General features: G+C 39.4%; 1 protein-coding gene across 5 annotated transcripts in view; it reads right to left on the reverse strand.

Annotated features, from left to right (window-relative positions):
- The window catches only part of A1CF (APOBEC1 complementation factor), an 80,847-nt gene that overhangs the window by 40,384 nt on the left and 19,242 nt on the right, over positions 1-21,221 (reverse strand). For 4 of the 5 annotated variants that reach the window (XM_055322988.1, XM_055322985.1, XM_055322984.1 and 1 more), the window contains exon 2: positions 14,570-14,713. The exons of the other annotated variant lie outside the window; for it this stretch is intronic. In XM_055322988.1, the coding sequence (XP_055178963.1) occupies positions 14,570-14,668 (99 nt within the window). In that variant the 5' untranslated portion in view covers positions 14,669-14,713. The remainder of the gene's footprint in view (positions 1-14,569; positions 14,714-21,221) is intronic. 5 annotated transcript variants of the gene reach the window in all.

The raw sequence follows: 21,221 nt of genomic DNA on the forward strand, positions 1-21,221 counted from the left end.
CTTTATGGGGATTTTAATACCATGCTCTGTGCTTCAGCAACTTGCTTGTGAGAAGTGTTGTGAAAACACATAAAGTGCTGGACAGATTAATTATTGTCATTCAAACTCACCAAAGCCTGATTATCAGAGGCTCTGACTGTGCTGTGAATCCAGGGCCCTGCTGTAATATGGAGTCTCTGCGGGGCGTCAGTAAGGGCTCTGGAGCTGGGCTGCCTGGTTCCATGACTCACTAGCTTTGGGGCTTTGGGCAAATGACTTAATTTCTTAGACCCTCAGTATTATCATAATCAAAGAGGGGATAGTATTGGCTTTTTGACTAAAGGAGATAATACATCAAATATGCATGGCACTGTTCTAGACATGTGATATGCAGTCAATAGTTACTAGTTCTCTTCTTGGCCCCCTCGATTTGGGCTGTCTCATGTGCCAAGCAAGGCCATGTGAGCCCCTAAATAGAAACATTGTGAAGATGAACATCTGAAGAAGTGGACTGGCTCCTGTTGTGGGTAGCCAGTGAGGTACTCGAAATTAAATTTGTTTGCTTTTCTATGTGTATTCTTAAAAGTCATATGTTAGTTGTTTAAAGACATTGTTTTATATGATAGTTTGTTTAAAATCAAAGGTAGAGCAGCTTCCAGTTTCACTGTTAAATCTTTATATACAGCAACTTGGGACTTTTTCAATTATTTTAGAAGTATTAGCACAAAGGCTTTTGGTTCACAGTGTAAATTATGTCACAACTGGAGAGTTGTGATCATTTTTTTATTCTTAATTTATATCATATTGCTTTAAACTAAAAAAAGGTGTCAGAAAGGTATTCTACCTCAATTATTTTTTTGCCTCCAAACAACTGGGTGTTTACTTATTTCACTAAATATTTTAATATTTGCCTCAAGAGCTCTTGCGTTTTTCCTTCCTCCTATATTCTTGTGGAATCATCTAGCAGCAACGATAACTTTTGTACCACTGAGAAATGAAATGTTTTATTCTTCCAGGGGAAAAAATGTCTTAAGGATTCAATGAGATCTATCTCAACCAAGAGTTTTCTGAAAAACATGAAGTTGATATTTTCAAAGATATATTAAAAGTTCTAGTTACTTATTTTCTCACCAAAACCTGTATGACATTTACCACTCACCAGACACTGTTGTCACTGTTCAATGGATTAAAGACTACTGCTGTTCTCATTTCACAGAAAATCCTGAAGCCCAAAGGGATTAAGTAATTTGCTGAGGTCACGTAGTTGGGAAGAGGTAAAGCCATGATTTGAACCCAGGCAGTCTGGTTTCAGAGACCATCAGTTTAATCCCCACATCTGCCTTGTTATATGGAAGCCTAATTGTTTATAACAGATCCATACCTTTACATACTCATTCAGGAAAAAAAAAAGATCATGCCATTAAATTGCAAACTCTCTGCTGCATTTAAAATCCTTTCCAATTTCCAATCATTCTATTACACACATTTTGGAAGGACATAGTTGATGTCTGTTGCTTATCAGGGGGGATATTTCTATTGCCGAACTAAAAATCCACCTGCTTTGTCTGACCCTGACCATTTTGTTGATGACGACCCCTTTGAGGCCATTTCTGTATGCTAAATGTCTAGAGGTCTAGAAGTCTACTCAATGGATCACTGGAATAAATGTGTATAAATTTGGTAGTATTTTTATTCTTCAGTTTGAAAAAAAACAAATTTTCATCCCATAATACTAAAGCAGCTATTCCAGAATTTCTGATTTGACAGGCTTTGTCTGATAGTTTCAAAGTAAATAGGCAACCAACAGACTGACCTTTTGAATTTTCCCTTCAATTTTCTTTCTTGCTAAAATTGCTAAAAATATCACCGAACTCTTTTGTGCACATCCCGTTAATAGGAGGATTATCTGCTATAGAAGCCAAGAAGATTGGGCAGGAAAGCTTATTAATTGTCTTTCTGTGGTTTCTATAAACACTTGACAAAAATTCCCCAAGGGTATTTTTTTTGGGATTACAGAGTCTGGATGGTTCAGAGACACCCTGAAGTCCACTCACAGGGGAAATCTGCTCTACGAACCGCCCACTGGGCTTGGAATGCACCAGTGGTGGCAGCCCAGGCCAATTTAAGACAGTGCTGGGCGTTAGTCATGGAATTAGAATAGCTGTCCATTACTCAGAAAGGACAGTTGGGAGCTGGAGTGCTAGTATTTTTGGCCCTGTTTTTATAGTTGAGGAGTTTTAAATAGATAAAGCCCAGTTATAATGGCTCTTTCCCCTCCTGGCTGATGTCCTTCTCCTGGGATGCATTCCCCTAGTAGCACAAATGTATTAATAGCTCAGAGAGAAAGAATATAGGTTTTTGTTTCTCCTGAGAGAATGTTCGTTAAACTTTGGGAACTTTTATTTTTCTAATCAAAGACTTGGAAACCATTTACTCCCTCTCCTAGCACATAAATAGATAGAAACTTTCAACTATGTAAATTAAACATTGGGGACGTAATTCTAACTATAAATCCAGTGGGTGTAATTCACATACTGGATCCTACGCCTACCTAGTAACTCAGTTTATATATCAAGAGTATTTGAAAGTCCCTCTGGCACAGATATTTTAAGCCATTCACTATGGGATCATAGAGTCTTTAAGAAATGATGTACACCATCTTCTTGATGATGAATAAAACCACCCAAACTTCCATAAATGATTGTAAGCAATAAATCTTAGCATGAGATCAAATGCACTGAGTTCATTTTGGCCACCTGGCATCTGACCTTTTTATACATCCAGGGAATCTGAGCCAAATTGCATTTTTCTACAAGAGTTAAAAAAGGCCAAATACTTGCTATTCCAGCTTCTTTTTCAGCTCGGATAGTGATGGTTGCAATAAAGTAAAATTGAGTTCTGGTGCAGAAATCATAACGGTGCAAACTTCAGTGTTGAGCACCCCATGATACATTTTCTTATCATTCCTGATTTGCAATGTGGTTTCCTAAAAACCTTGAAAACCTTCCTGAACACTTACTCTTAAATCTAGTTCTCCAAATCAAAGTTTCCACAAACATTCAATGAACTCCTTTTCTGCATAATCGGGCAGAGTGGACTTCTGTTACTTACACGTAACAGCAGCAAAAAACCAAAAAACAAAAAACAACCCCCCAAAATCCACAACAGTTAATTCTAATTGAGTCAGGGCCTTTTGATGTATTAACTCATTCAATTTCCTCAACAAAGCTGTGGGGATGATACTATTCATTTTATAGATGAGGAATCCAAGGCATAGACTTAGTCCAAAGTCACTCAAACTGTAAGTAACAAAGACAAAATCTGAATCCCAAGCCTACACTTGTATTAATACTTTTCTTTGGTTCATATATTAACCCAGTATGCTCATTTTGCAGATAAGGAAACTGAAACCAGAGATATCATGTGACTTGCCTGCAGTCACACTGGTTTAATTTGTTGCATGAAACTAGACTGAAGGTCCTCTGATTCCCAGTGCAGTGAATTTTCTGGTGCACGTGCCATCCAAAGTCATGATGGCATTTTTCTCAGGCTTATGAGTCTCATAATTCTTTGTGTTGTGTTGTGCTATGCCTACTTTTTACTTTCGCCAAATATGGAGACCACATGGTTTGTTGTCTCCTCTAAGTGAGCCCATCTATAACCTGGAAGGAGATTAATTAATAAACCCCTATACAGTCTGTTTCTCTTAAGATTCCTGAGCAGTAATTTCTATTCCTTGAATGACTCTTTGGAAATTATCTGTAATCCACTTTGTGGTTCTCTTTGGTCCTTTGTTTTTTCTTGCCAAGGGGAAGAAGTTGTGTACATTCCCTTCTTAAACTGCTTTCAGATGCTCTCTTGCTATTTTCCAACCAGCTATGTTTCTATTTATTTCTGTTCCTCTTAGCTCGGGTGCTGGACAATCCACTTGTGCTCGGTGGCATCTGTCGCCTTTGCAAGCATGGCGAGCACCAGGGCCATGCCCAGGACATTGGTTCTGTGGCCAGACTCTTGGAGACTGTTTTCAACAGCCAATGTCTGTGTATTGAGAATGTGTGTCAGGACTGTGTCTTTTGAAGTTTGTGACTTAATACCATGTTTTCCCAGTTATTGATTTGTGAGATTGGATAAAGTTCTTTATTAGACATTATTTATATTCCCCCTATATACCACCTATAGATCTCATGTGTCATAGACTTCAGGGCAAATCTAAGAGTACTTAGATGAACCAAAAGGGTCCTCTTAGATGTGATTTTACCGTTGGTCTGCTAAGAAACGTTTTGTCCCATGAGGCCAACAGACAGTGCTCTGGGGAACACTCATTTTGTTAATTCTGAAGATAATGATCTATCTTGCATATTATTTATTCACCTTCACTATCATAAGATCAGTGACTTCAGGTTGGCCACCTCTATTTTAGGCTGGGAAATTTTAAAAAATAGAGTTTCTCTAACTTATATGCTGTGGAATTTGACCTTACCCTTACTAGCTCTATTTTTTACAGCACTTACAAAACATAGCCGATAGGCATGTTAGGTATTATTTTTCTAAAAATAGGAGGAACAATGATAATCGTGATATAAAGGCTGAGTAAATAAGATGTTAAAACTTATAGAGATGTGAGACTACATCTGGAAACTAGGAAGGAAAAGCTAAAGCATGAACATAATAGGTAAATATAAGTTTAGGTTTATCCTTATATAGTTTAGTGTTTCTGAAAGTACAGTGTGTGAGATATTAGGTGGTTTATAGGCCATTGGTTTATCTTAATAGGTATGCATTTTATTATACATTAGAAAACATGTAACTACCATATAAAACCTGTGGCTTTTCCACTTCTGTAAGCGAGAAAAAGTTTACCTTTAGAATTAACTTGAATAGAAATAGCTGATTTAATGGATTCTGAATAGTATTATTGGTGGCATGTGTTTATAGCAAAAATCACAAAAAAAATGCATGTAGATTTGGCTCTTGACAATTATTTGTTTCACTCTCCACACAGAGCCCTTACATTTGATCTTAAGGAAAAAAATGTTCAGTGTGGTTCTTCCATGAAAATGACTTTCAGCAAATTAGGAATCATGTTCTCATTTCACTTTGGAAAGCTGACAACTGAAACCCTATTCCCTAGCAAAATATTCCTAATAGCATCTCAGGTTGTTCACTGTCTTACAGAGGCAGAACTAATTTATGATATCAGATGATGCATTTAATAATCTGCCCTTTCCCTTAAAGCATTATGTGCTGCAAACTACTCTTTCGGAATTCAGTATCTCACTATTTGAAGTATTCAAAAGCAAACAGCCTTAAGTGTAGCTTATCTTTTGTAAAGCTTTTCATAATACTCGTTTTTGACCAATGCATGGGAATATTAGATTCAAGGGTATCCTGACACGAAATTCAAAATCAGAAACACTTTTTGGAGTGTGCTTGTTTTTACAAAAGAGGAAGAGTGAAATGCCAACTCACTTCTAAGACCCTGCATTCCCATTTTGCAATGAAGTCCACCTTACGAGGAACTGCACAGCACCTATTTGCATGAGACCAGATTTGCCGTGTTCACGCTCCCTTTTGGCTCTGCGTGTGTGTGTTGACACACTCCTGCAGTGTTCAGGGCCTCTCCATTCCATCCCAGAAATAACTGGGTGAAAGCTTTGGTGACTCCTTTATCCATTTGGGACTTTTACCTTTCAGCACGTGTAATTTATTCAAGAGGCCCATCCAACTTTTTATTATAGATAAAATTTGCCTTTTTGAGTTGAGTAATGTAATAGTAGATGGAAATCTGGTTAAATTATATAAAGCTGTCCACATACAAATGAAGACATTTGTCCCCGTGCAGAAGAAGAACGTTGGTTTGGGTGATTGCCCTCCTGTCCTGTCCTACTGTCCTATGTTCTCAACATAGGCCCAAAAGAATTCTACCTAATGCACTTTTTTTTTTTTTTTAGCATGAGAGGATTTTATGCAGTGATTATTCTCCTAACGAAATCCCCCATGAGTTTTAACTTCTGACAAGCTGAGGGATTTGGCAAGGTGCTTAGCCTTTCCTGACTTTAAAGTCTTGGTTTATAGAGGGACGGGGCTGACCGGGTTATAATAGCAAAGGTCTCAATGTAAGGGGGTCGGATGCTTGTGAAAGGGAGGCTGCCCTTCCCCCCACAGTTGATGGAGGGAAGATGTTCAGAGACCGTTTCATGAGTTAGTCAAAAAGGACCCTTAAAAAGGGAAAGTTGTAGGGATTTTAAAAATCAGTGTGTCTCCGGTTGCATGTCTGTTTGACACCTGTTCTATTACTAATTGACTTTCTTTGCACTGATTTCCTTTCTTAAAGACATCTATATCTATATAAAATATAAATCATTCTTATAAGCACAATATCAGGATCCTTTCCCACGCCTGGAAGGTGACTATAAAAACAATTGCAAAGCGGGAAATCGTGACCGCATTCCAGCTAGGCTTGTTGCCTTCTAAAACCTTTAAGCCCGAGTCCTGTTCTCTGTGTTTAAGAATTTGGGCAGGGGCTGGGGAGGTGTTCAAGACCTTCCTCCCACAACTAACTTTTCTCATCAGAAAATTTGAAAGAGAATCCAAAATGCTGTTGATCCTTGAACAACACATATTTGAACTCTATAGGCCCATTTACGTGCATTTTTTTGTTTTTGTTTTTTTAACAGAGCTGTAAAAATATTTTCTCTTAGGATTTTCTTAGCGTCTCTCTGGCTTTATTGTAGGAAGGCAGGATATATAATACAACATACTAACTGTGTGCTAATCAGCTGTGCTTGTTATCAGTGAGGCTTCTGGTCGGCAGTGGGCTAATAGTGATTCTGGTTTGGGGGGGGTCAAAAGTTAATAGGCAGAGTTTTGAACTGTGGGGGCTGGGTCAGCACCCCAATCCCCACTGTTCAAGGGTCAGCCATAGAATAATTCTTACTCTGAGATTCAAAGTGATTTAATGCGATGCCATTGTCCTGTTCAGCATCCTCTCTTCTCTCTCTCTCTCTCTCTCTCTCTCGCACCTCTGACACGATGTTAAAAAGAAGCACAACTGCTGAAATCCTGTGCAAATCTCATGATTGGATAGCATTGCGATCCGACTGCTTTTGTCCTCGCCTATGTTAGCTAGCTAGCTTTGAATCCCATGGGAGGGTTTTAGGTTCTGAAGAGGAAGAGTCACTTATATTTGGTTCATTACTAAAAAGACTTATTTGGATAATGCTTAATACTTATTTTGATCAGTATTAAATAGCAATTTCAGAAATGCTGACTTTGCCTGCAAGCAAACTCCACAGGCCCCCAGAGCTGTCCTTGCTTCTATATGCCTGAGTCATGAAGCTCCCACCTATTTTTAAATGGAAAACCCTGCGTGCTTCTCGTTGAAGGGAAAATGCTCTCAGAGTGTGCAAAGATTTTGAACCTTCCATGGAAGAGCTCATCTATAACCAATTCTCTACTAGGCTGTTTGAGGAGAAATAGCTTCGGGAGTACATTTCTATTTCTTTGGATCTTGAATTTCCCATCACCTGTCAGGCCCACAGGCCTACATTTTCCACAAAAAGGGTCACAGAGCTGTTACTTCATTTGGAGTCTTCCACGCCATGCTTTGGCATTCCTGGCTAGTAGAAGCAAAGGCTTCTTAGGAGTTTTAAAGCTGGTCTGTGGGTGGCTGGGCTGATAAGCTGAGGGAAACACGTGTCTGTGATGACCTAAGGGCCCCATCCTGTTCTCATGCTTAGTCTACTTATTTAAAGAATTAATGTCAACACACTTGGTGAATGACTGAAGTCCTTGGCTAGCAGGGACGTGAGCAGGTGCTATCAGGCAATGGAAGTAAAAGTAGGACTTGGGAAGCTATATTTTACCATGAAGTCAAACTCCTATTTCTGCTCCTAGGATTTTTGTGCGGTGGTTGGAAAAGAATGTCGATGCCACAGTCTTCTTTCATCTGCTTCTCACTGTGCTCATCTAGATGAAACCGGTTGTAAACACCGGGACGCTAAGTGGTGTATTTTCATTGCATTATTCATAAGAAACGAATTGCAGCTTGAGAACTACCCAAGTAAAATGATTGAAGTCCTTTGTACAAAACCAGAGAGATGAAGGGAGTTAATCTGGGGCACCCCTAGGAGAAGGGTGGTATCCTAATTCCATGCATATGGATCTAGCACCATCCTTTCTGTCTTATGACTTGCACATATTTGTTGAGGAGATAAGCAAACTCTAATTAAAATCTGTGGTCCTATTGAAATTCCACATGCACAGCAAGCAGAGTGTGAGGGGTGGGAATTAAGCTGTATTTTGTTTCTCGCTGGAGGGAACCGTTCCCGGGATCCCAGCCTCAAGGCTGATTAATAGAAGAAGGGGGAGGATGGATTCTCTTATTTATCTGGTGGAATCTTACTGGGTCTTCAAAATTAAGACATACTAATGTCTTTACTACTCAAAAATGCTGTGCATCTTAGAAATAATTCTGTTATGCGTACCGCCCAGGTGGCCACCTCTGCTACGGACACTGTTTTGTCTCTGACTCCTTACAGGGTTCATTTTTTGCGCTCATCCTCCAAGTGCCAGCATCAGTGTCCTCTTGCTTGAAAAGGGTCACCTGCTTTCTCTGTCACACCACCCGATTTATGATACTCATTGCACTGACCATGAGCTGGGATTTTTGGGGTTCCTTTACTAGATTATTTTCTGCCTCCCCTTGAGGATAATCTTCATGAAGGCAGGAACCCGTTGTCCCTCTTTGTGGAGTCAGCGGAGGACTGAATGAAGGAGGGCTTGGAACCAAGAGGGCTTATCTGCTTCTAGAAGGGAGTTTAAACCCTCATTCATGCTGTGGGGACTTTGCATTAGAAACTGTGGATTAGCTTCTCAAAGTACTAGCGTAAGCACTAGAGTTGAGGTCAGCAAACTTTTTTCTGTAAAGGGCCAGGTAGTTGATATTTTTGGCTTGTTAAAAGACAACTCTTTAAAAATGTGAAAAATTACTTGTAGCCTGCAGTCAACAAAAACCTGCAGTGGTCAAATTGGAGTCCTGGCTCCCTTGGTTGGCCTCCGGCTCGTGTCTCTACAGAATTGTATAACCCTGGGACTAGTTTTCTGACTGCAGAATGAAAAGTTTGGACGATATCAATATTAAGCAAATGTCAAATCATTACAAAGATTTGAAAGACCAGCCTTTCAAAGACCAGGGACCTGTCTTGTACCTTCAGCAATGAGGTTTTCTCCATCAAAGTTTCCCAATTTTTTGACTGCCGACTGAATGCCACTTAAGAACACTTTCCACTTCATGAGATGTTTTTTTCCCTTATAATAAAAATAGTCCATACTCATTACAGAAAGTTTGGGGAAAAAGAGCATCAAGCAAGTAAAACCACTCTAATCAGTAATTATGTTTTATTATTTTCCAGTAGTTTTACTGTGTGTAAAGAATTTCTCAGAATATTATCTAGAAGCTATATACAGTTTTACATTCCCATTTTTAGGTGAACATTCTTGTTTGGATGTCTCTCTATGTCTTTCTTTGAAATTCTAGTTCTACGTGTCTATATAATTGGGAAATAGAAAGGTGACCATATTTTATGTGACGAGTAATATTTTATTGGACCTTTAGGATATATCTAATTTTTGGCATTAAAAATTCCATTCTGATAGACATCCTTATGTCTAAATATTTGTCTCCACAAATACTGGTCAGGGCATGGTCAGTTTTATGGCTCCATACAGAAAAGGGGCACTCACAGCTGTATTGCTCACTTAATGGGTCTTATGTCACCATTTTTAATTTTGGATAAACTCACTTTCATCCCAACTACTTTGTATGCATTTTAGGGCAGATGCTACATCTTATACTTCTATAATCCCAAGGCTTTCCACTAACACATTGTGTTCAATAAGAGGGACTAAAGAAACAAACAGAAAAATAAAAAATCCTTTATGCATACTAAAGACAACGGGACTGTCATACTTCATAAAACTTTGTGTCATAGTGATTTTTAGAAAATTATCAGGGTACTGGGACAACAGTGCTAATACACACCATATTTTAAATTATTTAGAAATAATATGTAAGTATGGTAAATACATGATACATATGATAAATATTTTAAAATAACGTGACAAAGTATCCTACTTTTAAAAATATTTGGACTACTTGAGGATGATCTTTATTAAATATATTTCTAGTTTTAGTTTTACTAGAATTAAAATTGATGTAAACTCATCACACTTTGGGTGGGAAGTTTTTTGAAAATGCTCATCTATGAAAATGTGTTTTTCTGGCATTAAGGAGAAAATTCCAGATGGAATGATCATCATAGGTCAGAGCCTATGACCCACATCATTAACGCATTCTTGGAGAAAGGATTAGCATAATCTGATTTTTTTCTCTTTGACTCTCAAAACTATATTTGTTTTAGGAAACCTGGCAAGTTCAGTTAAGAATGAAAAAGTAGGGGGAAAAAAGCACCACACTCCATTGTCTGGAGACAAAGACTGTTGATAAAGTAATAGCGCAGCATACTTCCTTCTAAAATATGGCTATGTGGCACTGATGCAAGTATGAAACTGAAGGTTTAACTTGTCAACATTACACACTTTTTATCATTATTTGTTGAGTGTCGACTAAACACAGGGTATGGCATTAACTTGCTTTTATTCTCCAAGGTACTTCGGTAAAATTTCCAGCTATCAATATCCAAAGATGTACTTGGTGATATATATATATATTTAAAATAATTCAAACCCTCACAGGCACCAAGTGTTGCATCAGTTGGCATATAAAACTGGCTCACGTTATTAAGTAACCTGCAAAATTCTATTTTTGATGGCTGTATTTGTCCTGCTAGTGATAAGAGAGCACAAATGAGTTACTCTCTGGTTTTCGAATTCTTGTTTTGCAAGTATTCATGTTCAATCTCAGAGGCTGTGAAGATCCAACAAAAATAGATAATTCAAAAACTAATTTAGCAAATACCATAAGATTTTAAATGGTCTTTTTATGGGTATGCTCCCTGAATTGTCTTAAGATGTTTCTTTAACTTTTTGTGCAGAGATTTTTTAGTATATGTGCTGCCGAAGCGAGGACTATGCAGAGATTTTTTAAAAAGGAAACCTGATGCTGCCCTCCTTTTGAAGGCTGATGTATGTATGGAAAAGGCTGAAGAGTCTCCCCTAAATCCCCAAACACTGGGGGCTGTACCTCCCACATGCTCTTCTCTTGGAGCCAGTTAATCCAGGCTGCTGACCAGAGACTAGATTGAGCAGATACCAGGATTGCAACACCATGACTAGTAGAGTGGGGGTAGGACCTTGCCAGTATTCTGGAAATTAAGGGTGAGAGGGGTTAAGGTACATGTTGAAGATCACACAATTTGCCTGTGGCAAAAAGCAGGCTAACCCACAGGTCTCCAATTTGAAGTCTTGGGTGATTTCCTGTACTCTGCAGCCAAATCAGGAAGGATTTTTTCAATTCATTCAAAATGATTGAGTTGTTTATGTGTTTAGATCTTGATTAGAGGCATTAGATCTGGATAGCTAGGTTTTAGAATTCTAGGTTTTACATTATGGAAGAATTTCTGACCCAATTAGTCATTCTGGTAGCAAAGAAATAGTGCTACTCAAAGTGAATCCTGTTAAAAGTTTAGGCTCACAAAATATTTTTTGCATGTCCTGTCACGCTAATCTCTAAAATTTCAATCATAAAGATCGTATTGTAATAGCTCTTAGTTTTGTAAATCTTGCTGGAAGTTCTGGCCAGTAGCAGTGTAATTATAGCCTGTAAATCCTGGGCAAGGTACCTAACCTCCTTGTGCCTTGTTTTTCTTATCTGGAAACTGGAGATGATTGGTGGTATTGTAAGGATTAAATGAATGAATTTATACAAACTAGTTAGAATAGAGGTGCCCACTAAATGTTTACTATTACTTAGTTGCTATTAACTTGTGGTTTCATCATTAACATTTTCTGAATGTAATTGAATATATAAGTTCAAAGTAATATGCAGATTGATCATATATTTTTGGGGCTATTTTATTGGGAAACATTTTTAATTATGAAAGTAAAATAGTCCTATTGGTTTCTCTTCCTCTATAGTGCAAATGTTCTTAACTCCTAGTGTTTGGTTTGTAAAATTATCTCCACTGCTACGTGAGTCTTTAAAAAATATACTATTTGTAAACTTTGTACATAGCTATAATAATATATTACAGTTCTCTGTCCTGCAGAGTTTTTTTTTTTTTTAATGATCACTTAATGGCCGAATACTATTTTGTTTGCAATGGGACTTTAAGATGGATGGGACTCTTTTTGGCTTCTGGTTTGGATATGAAACCAAACCCCTGGACCACCAAGCAGGATGAGAAGGTAGCAAGAAGCTGCTATAATTGCTTAACATTCTTGACTGAACACCTCCTCCCCGCTCCCTATCCTTGAGTTTAGGAAAGCAATGGAGGAATTTGAGAGGAGTTTTTGGAGTTCATCTAAATGATGAATGGTGGTGAATTGTGGATCCTAATTTCCACCAAGTGAGAGGAATTGTGAGGTGCATCTAGGTTTACCTGAGGCAGCAGAAATAAGGAAATCACTCAGAGAGCTTGATAGGCATTCCTTGTGTTTGGGAACACATTAGGCTGGTGTGGTGTTTCAGTCTTGAAATTCCCAATGGTGAGAGCAATGGGTTCTGCTGCTTTGATGTTGGTGAGAAGGAGAGGCGGTTGCTTTTTGGCAACTGTACTTCCGATTTTACCGGTCAGAGAATGTATGAGTACTTCTAGGGAACTAGAGTTTGGCCACATGTAGGAGCCACTGAGTATCTTCTGTCTTCCCCAAGAGGGCTGCTTGGTGTGTCAAAAAGAGCTGTGTAGAAGGAGTCGAAGGCCCAGGGAAGTGGCCGGGCAGAGGAGAGCGGAACCAGGTGGGAGATGCCCAACAATGGAATTAAGGATGTCTCTGATGAGCCTACCTGCTGGGCCCAGGGAGTCCAGTACTGAGTATAGGTCAAGCACACCCTGCCTCCTCTCCTTCGCTTTGATCCCTTCCTTCTACTTGAGCTCTGAGTCAGAAAGTATAGTTAGCAGACTGGCATGGAAATTGTGCTTCTGAAAGCATAAAGGACGAAAATAGAAATCCCCCTCTACTCTCACATATTTGGAAAAGTAAATAGCTATAACTTTGAAGTTTCTATTATCCTGCACTAGACATATTATTATTTAGTGGAAGATTTTTTTTAATTTTTATTTATTTTTTTACCTGAATGTTACTAGAAAAGTCATGAGACTTCCCCTGAATTTCATTTGGGGGAAAAGGAAGAGCATGCTTAGAATAAAATTAAATAGACAATTTACATTGTTTTGTGGTTAATTCTCATCAAGTTCTGCTTGTTGAATGTAATGATTATATATTCATAGCTTACTTAATAATGTTCTTTTATACACTTAGGTTGGTGATCTTGAGTTACTATAAATAATGCCACACTAGATAGGTTTATATGTATCCCTATCATTATATTTCAGACCATTCCAGATTTATTTCCAGAAGGCAAACATCTTTGTATATAAATATTAATAAATTGCTTTTCAAAGGGTTTAAATGCTTTCTACTACCACTGTTTCTGCTTGAGTGTTTCAGATAAAAAGAAGGTAAAAAGAAAAATTCAATTATTTTTGGTAAAATTTCTAACATAATGTTACACTTTGTAACAATCTGACAAAGGATGCTGTATGTTTTATAGTTATCCAAATGAAATTTGTATTTGTAATAGCATATGGGTTTGGTTAAGTTCAAAAAGTATATGTGAAAGACTACAGCTGGGAATGAAAATACTTTGTCTTAACTGTAAAAAGGGGAACAATATTTCTTCAAGTAAGATCATTAATATGCCTAATACTAGCTTTATTTTTAATGTGTTATAACCTCTCCAAAGGAGACTTCCATAGAAACAGCAAAAATATATGTATAATTCTTAACAACCAATGTCTATGAATAGTCAGTTTTAGGACTTTTTTCCTTTTAAAAAATACTGAACATGGAGAAAAATTCTTATGGATACTAAACTTAGCTGGGTAGGTATTACAAGAAAACATCAGGGAATAGGTAGGGTGACCAAATGGTCATTCCTGGGATCCCACATCTGGAAGTCTTCCTGCTTCTGCAGTAGGGAATCTCTCTGGAAACTAAGGCTAGTTCCAGGATAGTTTGTTCTCTGCTGATTCTTGAAACAGTAGCATGGTTCTACACCATAGAACCACTTTGGGTAGTGAATTCCAATTGCCTTCTCATATACCAAAGCAGTCTTTTAAAGCTAAGATAGTCTCTATGACTGTGAACATGGATTCTGTTTTCAAATGACCAGTTAAGGTTAAGCTGATAACCCAGAGTAGAAAGAACATCACCTGTAGGGTCACCTACAAGACAGAAATGATGTGACTTTTTCCTCCCTCCCCGCCACCGCCCCCCCCCCCCCAGGAAAGAACATCCATTGAGAGTTACACAGCGGACCATTCATATTTTGCATCTTGGGACCATGAATATTCCCACCATTCAGCGAATTCAGTGGTGGATCTCAGCAGATGTCACAAGAAGTTCCTACCTGGACCAAGCTATATCCTGTGCGCTGGACCAGTGCGCGGAGGGCTGCTTCCTTCTGCGTGCCGCTCAATCCATCCCCGGATTTGTGATTTGATTCCATTGAGAGTGATTATCAGCAAAAAATCAGGTTAATTAGGGTTGCTCACTGAAACCAAATTTAAGATAAATTAAGTAAATTACTGTTGCCACATCCAAACTTGTCCTTCTCATGAAGGACACCTTCAGGAAACATTCTCTATAAATAAATTGTTAAGGTTAGAGCAACAAACAGCCACACACAAACACGGCTGGTGAAATGTCCTCATTAAAAAAGAGTTTTTTTTAAAAAAATGTTCAATTTTAGTTGAAATTTAGAACTAAAAAACGAGCAATACTCCTTCTCCAATTAGAATGCAGATCAGTAAGTCTCAATCCAATTATTTTAGAATGTCACCAAATGCTCAAAAACAAATTAGCTCATGTCAATTAAAAATATGCAGAACGGTCCTTGCAGATGTGGGAAGAGAGCATGGTTACTAAATCAAACCAACTAGGATAAAGCATTAAAATCCCGAGAGACTGAGCTTTATTTATCTACTTAATGTGTCACCTAAAACATTTATCTACTTACTCTCCAAAGATAAAATTTCTAGAACGGACTGTGCTGGCGTGAGAGATACAGGCGCCCTCATGCAAACTAGTCTGTATAATAAAGAGGTCACATAGGCTTTAATAAAACAAGAACGATAGATTTTTTTTTAAGTGGTGCTAGAAGGGCCTACTAATACCAGGATCATCTATCACTTAGAACACCCAGGAGAGGACAGGAAGACCTTTGCAAAAAAGAAAAAATAATAAATCTAAGGAACTCTAGATTTGCACATCTCCATGCTTGTGTAGATAAGAAGATGCAGTTTCAGCATTTTATCGGCTGTACTTCTTATTTGGGAACATAATTTGAACCCTACTGCAAATAGGATAATTGCTTCTAGTGCAGAGGGGCGTATGCTGACCTGCTCCCTGAGTGTGAGGACTCAGGAAGGTTCCGCGCTGAGCTTTCACTCTGCCTACTGTGCTCTGTCAACCAAGCCAGAAGTGTGTTTTACAGTGATTTGAATCACATGCAGATTGAGTGCCTTTCAACATAGGCCCTTTGAAAACTTTCTATGCCATGCACTGAGATTTCCTATACAACTTTTGGGGGCCATTTAAAGATTCTGAATGAATGGGGCATTAATAATATAGAAAACGGGTAAAAAATTGGGTGAACAGTAAAGCTGAGGTGATCATGTCAATAGAAGATTCAAAGCGTTCTATTAAGGTAATAAATAATAGACAAACTAATAAATAATGACAAACCATCATCTAGCATTGTCTAGAAAGTAATACTTTCAATAGAATACAGGAAACAAGCAAAGATTTCGGAGAGACTATTCATCAGCTATTATAGGGACAGAACAATTTCATGCTTCACATACAAGCATGGCCACTCCTGCCCTTGACTGTTCTAATAATTCTTGCCTGCTGCTAAGCCTGGACAATTCCATTTTTACGCATTCATTCTCTCAAGTAGTATTAGTCAGTGCTGTCTTCATGCCAGCTTCTCCTTGTCCCGCCCTAAGCATTGTGTGGTGGAGACAGTCAGCTAAGTCCATTAAGTTAATGTACCAGGTTCAGTTGCTGCCCTTTGCAAAAGGCAGTGATTTTTTATTTTCTAACTTTGTATCTTGCCTAAGACAAATTTTCCTGATGGTGCTGTTTTGATAGACCTGTAGCATCCAGGTTGGGACATGTGGCTTTACTGATACCTTTATAATGTAAACAATCTTTCTAGGGATGCTACAGGGTAGGGGGTAAAAGGAGACCTGTACTCAGCTTGTAATGCTAACTGGTGTTTATAGAAATTATAACTAATTTCTGACTTATAGAAATCTCTATGAAACAATAGAAGTCCTCTTAAAAAGTAAAACTACGAAAAGGCATTTGGAAGATTTCCAAAGAAAACTAGCCTTTTTGCACAAAATGTAACTCTTGCACTTTCCCCAAATGTTGCTAAAATTGTCTTTTCATCAGGACCCTCTCAAATACCCCCTCTCCCCCGGTCTAGCCCATTACCCCCTCCCCGCACCAGGGCTGGGGCTGGATTTAACCTGCCAAAACAGGGAGGCCAAGGGTGGACTGGGGTCTGGTGGTTAGTTCTGTCAGTCATCATGTGTCTTACAGATGTTTGAAGGCAAAGTCTATTGTCTTTTGGCCGAGTTGTGGGTTTATTCTTTGCTGAGCTTCACCTTTTCCAGCAAAAAATAACAGTTCATGGTGAAACGACAAGTTTTATTTGCAAGACCTACCTTTGGTTTTAGTTAATGATTAGTAAAGATAATTGAAAACACTTTTACGTAGGAAAGGTCTTTTGATCGCAGAAACTCACCCTGCCATTGTTGAGGAAATCTCTGGAACCTCTCAACGTAATGTCAGGTCATTAGAAATGGAGGTATAGCAGGAAGATTCAGAATTTGCTACAAGAGATACCTGAGCTTTGATGCTTGTTTCTCAAGAACAATCCCCTCTCCCAACATTGACCTAACCTGAAGGATGAACTTGGATCCCAGATAAATATTTTTTTAAGCAAGTTAAACTTCTGTTAAATTTGGTCAATTTGGGAGAGAGATTGTGCAATACATTTTCTAATTTAACATCCCATAATTGTTCAGATCTGAGACCACTGCATTTTGAAAGACTGGTTCCCAGTGTAACTTATGTAGGCAACAGGATTTAAAACCTATACAAAGCAGCCATTAGGAACATTGGTGCCCCAGGAGAACACCCGTGAGTGGTTAAGCATATGAACATACTTCTCAGTGAGTATCAGTTATTCTTTAAGAACATATACTGAGTACCTACTACCATTCTAGAATTCTTTGAGACATTGGGGGAGTAGCAGAGAACAAAACAAACCCCTCTCCCTGTAAAAACCATGGAGTTTTCTAGAGGATGAGAGAGAGACCATAAGCAAGTAAAATACATAGGTGCTAATGATAATTTCTGAGGAGAAAAAAAAATAAAGAGGAACGTGAAGTGTGTGTGGGGAGGAGGGAGTGAAATGTTAGACAGGTGTGATCCTGATGGGGTAAGTTTGGGAAGCCTGGTGACGCGAGGGATGTGTCTGGGGGAAACCATTCTAGGCAGAGGGCCTGTAGCCGTAAGGGCCCTGAGGTGGGAGCTTGGTGATGGAACAGGGAGCAGGCCTGTGGGGAGGGTCCCGAGCTGGGCTAGTGAGGTCAGAAGTAGGAGTTATCAGAGAGATAGTGGTGGCCCCGGCCATAAAGGATCTTGCAGGTCATGGTGAGGACTTTGGCTTTTGGCTTTTGCTCTGAGATGTCAAGCCAGAGGATCAACAAGATGTTTAACAAGATCACTCTGACACTGAAGGAAGTCAGGCAGGGCTGGGACTGAGGTGAGTCATGCAAATGCCCTAGTCATGTGTTCACTATCGACTTTGCTGTTTTGTGCATTTTTATGTTTTGTTTTTTTTTTTTTTTGGCATGGATTCTGATTTTTTTAAATGTTGCATGAAAACACCACTTGTCTTGATTCCTGAGTTTCTTGATGCTTCTACATGCTGCATTGGAGGCAGGGCCTCGCTCACCTCTGACCTCACTCTAGTCAGCAGACAGCTCATGAGGTGAAGTAGGGAGACCAGTCAGAAACCATTGCACCTTCTGGACAAGAAGTAGTAGTGATGAACTGGGGGTGGTGAAAAGCAGGTATTGTGGATAAACTCTACAGATGAATTGGACGCATCATGAGATAAAAAGTGAGGAGTTAAGGATGACATCAGTTTTCTGGCCCAGGCAACTAGAAGAGTGGAACTGCTGTTAGCTCAGATGGGGAAGAGCCGGAGCTCCACGGTCGGCATGCTGGTTTTGAGATGCCTATTAATAGCCACATGGAGAGCCTGAGTGCGCAGTTAGGTCCACGAGCTGGGATTTCCTGGGAGTGTTCCAGGCCGGAGGTACTAGTTGGGAAGCTATCTGCTGAGAGATGATATTTAAGCTATGAAATTGGGTGAGATCATCTATGAGCTGTGTGTAGAAAGTAGGTCCAAGGACTGAGCTTGGGGTGCGGGGCGCACTCCAACTCTCGGAAGTCAGGGAGACGATGGAGAATGAGCTGGAATAGTCAGAAAGGCAGGAGGAGAGCCGGGTGAAGGAGGTGAATGAAAAGCCAAGTGGAGAAGGGATTTTGAGAACAAATGAGTGATGAGATGAGCATGTTCTATCATGTTAAGTAAGATGAAGCCTGAATAGGGATGCAGACCTTGGAGCTAGACACCTGGATTCCAATCCTTCTGGTTCTTACTGTCTCCCTGGAAAGTTCCTGAACCTTTTGATGTCCGTACATCCTCAACTCTGGAAGCAGGAGTATTTCTCCTAGAGCCGTTGTATTATATGAGTAAATATGTTGAGAGAGCTTTGAGAGCATTCCTGGCACAGAGTGAGTGCTAGGTGGATGGTAGACCCAGGTATCTATGACTAAAACAAAAGGAGAAAGGGAGACACAGCATAATCACCGAGCACCCCACCTTCTCAGGTTCTGCAGGAAGACATTCCATGGTTTCGGGAAAAGGACTGTTACCTGGATGAGAATGGCTGAGTGAAGAAAGTGTGCGTTTTCTTAGGGAAGGGATGCTTTGTTCAAATGGACGCTCATCAGCAAACCTGCTAGGTGAAGATGTTCCCCGCTCCTGCTGCTCTGCCTCCCTTTGCTCTAGCAGAGACCCTGAGTCTCCATTTCCTTACTTAGAAAGTGTTAGGACAGTAAGAGTTCCTACTTCATAGAGTTGTTTCAAGGATTAAATATGAAGAGATTTAAAATATTTAAAGTGGTTTCTGGCATTTAATAACTGCCCATTGAGGGTTACCTATTATTTTAATTATTATTAATTATTATTATAAGTAATCTCTAATTCCGAGGGGTAACATTTCAAAATCACTTTCTGGGAAGATGAAGTCTCACGCGCTTAGCATGATCCATTGTCCCTCCAGGACTAGATTCCCTTCCGGTGTTCTCACTCCTTTCCCTGCCCCCTTGGGCCACCAGGTTTTCTTACACTTGTCCACGCTCTACTTGGACTGCTGCTCCCTTCCCTTCCCACATCTAACCTTCACCACCTTGGCCCTGTTATCTTTCCAAATTGGATCAAAATGTCTGCTCTATGAGCCTTCCTTTGATACCCTCCCTGGGTGATATTAGTTGCCACGTCCTTAACACTCTCAAGAGAGCCTGAGAGCCCATGTACTATTGCATATAATATTGGAATTATCTGCTTACACGGCTGTCTTTCTCACTACACCGTGAACTCCTTGAGTGTGGGGACTGTGCTGGACTCTTCTTTCTTTGCCCAGAAGGCTTAGCCTGACATTATGCTAAGTGTTCGATAAATAACTTGGAGAAAAAAATGAAAGACCTTGGACTAGCATTTTATAAATGATGGTAACTTACGCCCGATCTGAAGTAAACGGAATCTGCATCTAATCTCCTACTATTTACTATTCTTTTTGCTCCAACCACTTCTAGAAAGTTCAATCCTGGAGTGAATTTACATTTTGTGAGAAATGGATGTCAGTGGTTTCCCTGCATTTACAAATATGTTCTTGTATTTCGGGGAGAGACAAGAGGAGTCAAATTTTGAATGCAAAGCGATCGACAAATAGGATTGACATTTGAATTCACTTTTCTTCTTTTCAATGCCTTTCTGGTTTTATATTTGCAACATCGTGCCTATTTCTTTGGAAAAAGAAGGACCCAGAAGTTATTGAGGGTTCAAGATTTCTGCCTTTCTGAAAGTCACAGTGGATTGGAGTGAACATCTCACCTCCTCACTTGGTTGAGACCTTTCAGTAAAAATTTCCAGAGTTCTCTGTTGGGTAAGGTTAGAGCTGCTGTTCCTGACCCTTGACCCTGATTGCCTCGGGTACCAGTGGGTCCTGGCTCAGGGAAGATGCCAGGGATACAAAGACAGGAAGGAGGCAAGAGAGAAGCAAGTGGGGGAGCACCTGCTGACTTTCCTGCCTCTACAGCCGTGAGGGGGGTACTGTATGCTGTCCTTTCTTCATAGCCCAAGTCCATAAAGAAGAAAAGCATATGGAAAAATTGTACATGTAAATTGAGCTCACCAGATGTGGAAGGAAAACAAAGAGAGGATTTTCAGTGATATTTATTTGGATTTGCCTAAAGTTAGGCAGTGTTGGCAGATTAGCACCCTAGTGGAGCATAAGTTGGCAGCTATGGCAACAGAGAAAGAGGGAAAACAAGTTTTTGGTTTTTTTTGTTTTTTAAATAGTAAACCAGGCAAGACAGACAAAAGTAAGAGGTGCACGATGGAAGGCACACAAAATGTGTGCAGGAAAAGTAGCTTGGAAAAGTTAAAGCAGGCGCAGTGGTGTGTGTGAGGCTGAGGAGAACAAGACGGAGAGGAAGGATGAAGACAGAGATTCAAGTGATCAGCCTCCTTGGTTTAAACACAAAACTATTATTCTCAACTTTAACAGAAGATCCACAGGTATTAAAGGAATATCTGCTACATGCTCAGCAAAGTGCTAGATGATTTAGCCAGGAGATAGAGTAGTTTTGTTAATGTTAGGGTTTCTGTATGTATTTTATGGACTTTTTCC

The sequence above is a fragment of the Nyctereutes procyonoides genome, unplaced genomic scaffold, assembly GCF_905146905.1.
Source record: "Nyctereutes procyonoides isolate TBG_1078 unplaced genomic scaffold, NYPRO_anot_genome, whole genome shotgun sequence".
Taxonomy (NCBI): domain Eukaryota; kingdom Metazoa; phylum Chordata; class Mammalia; order Carnivora; family Canidae; genus Nyctereutes; species Nyctereutes procyonoides.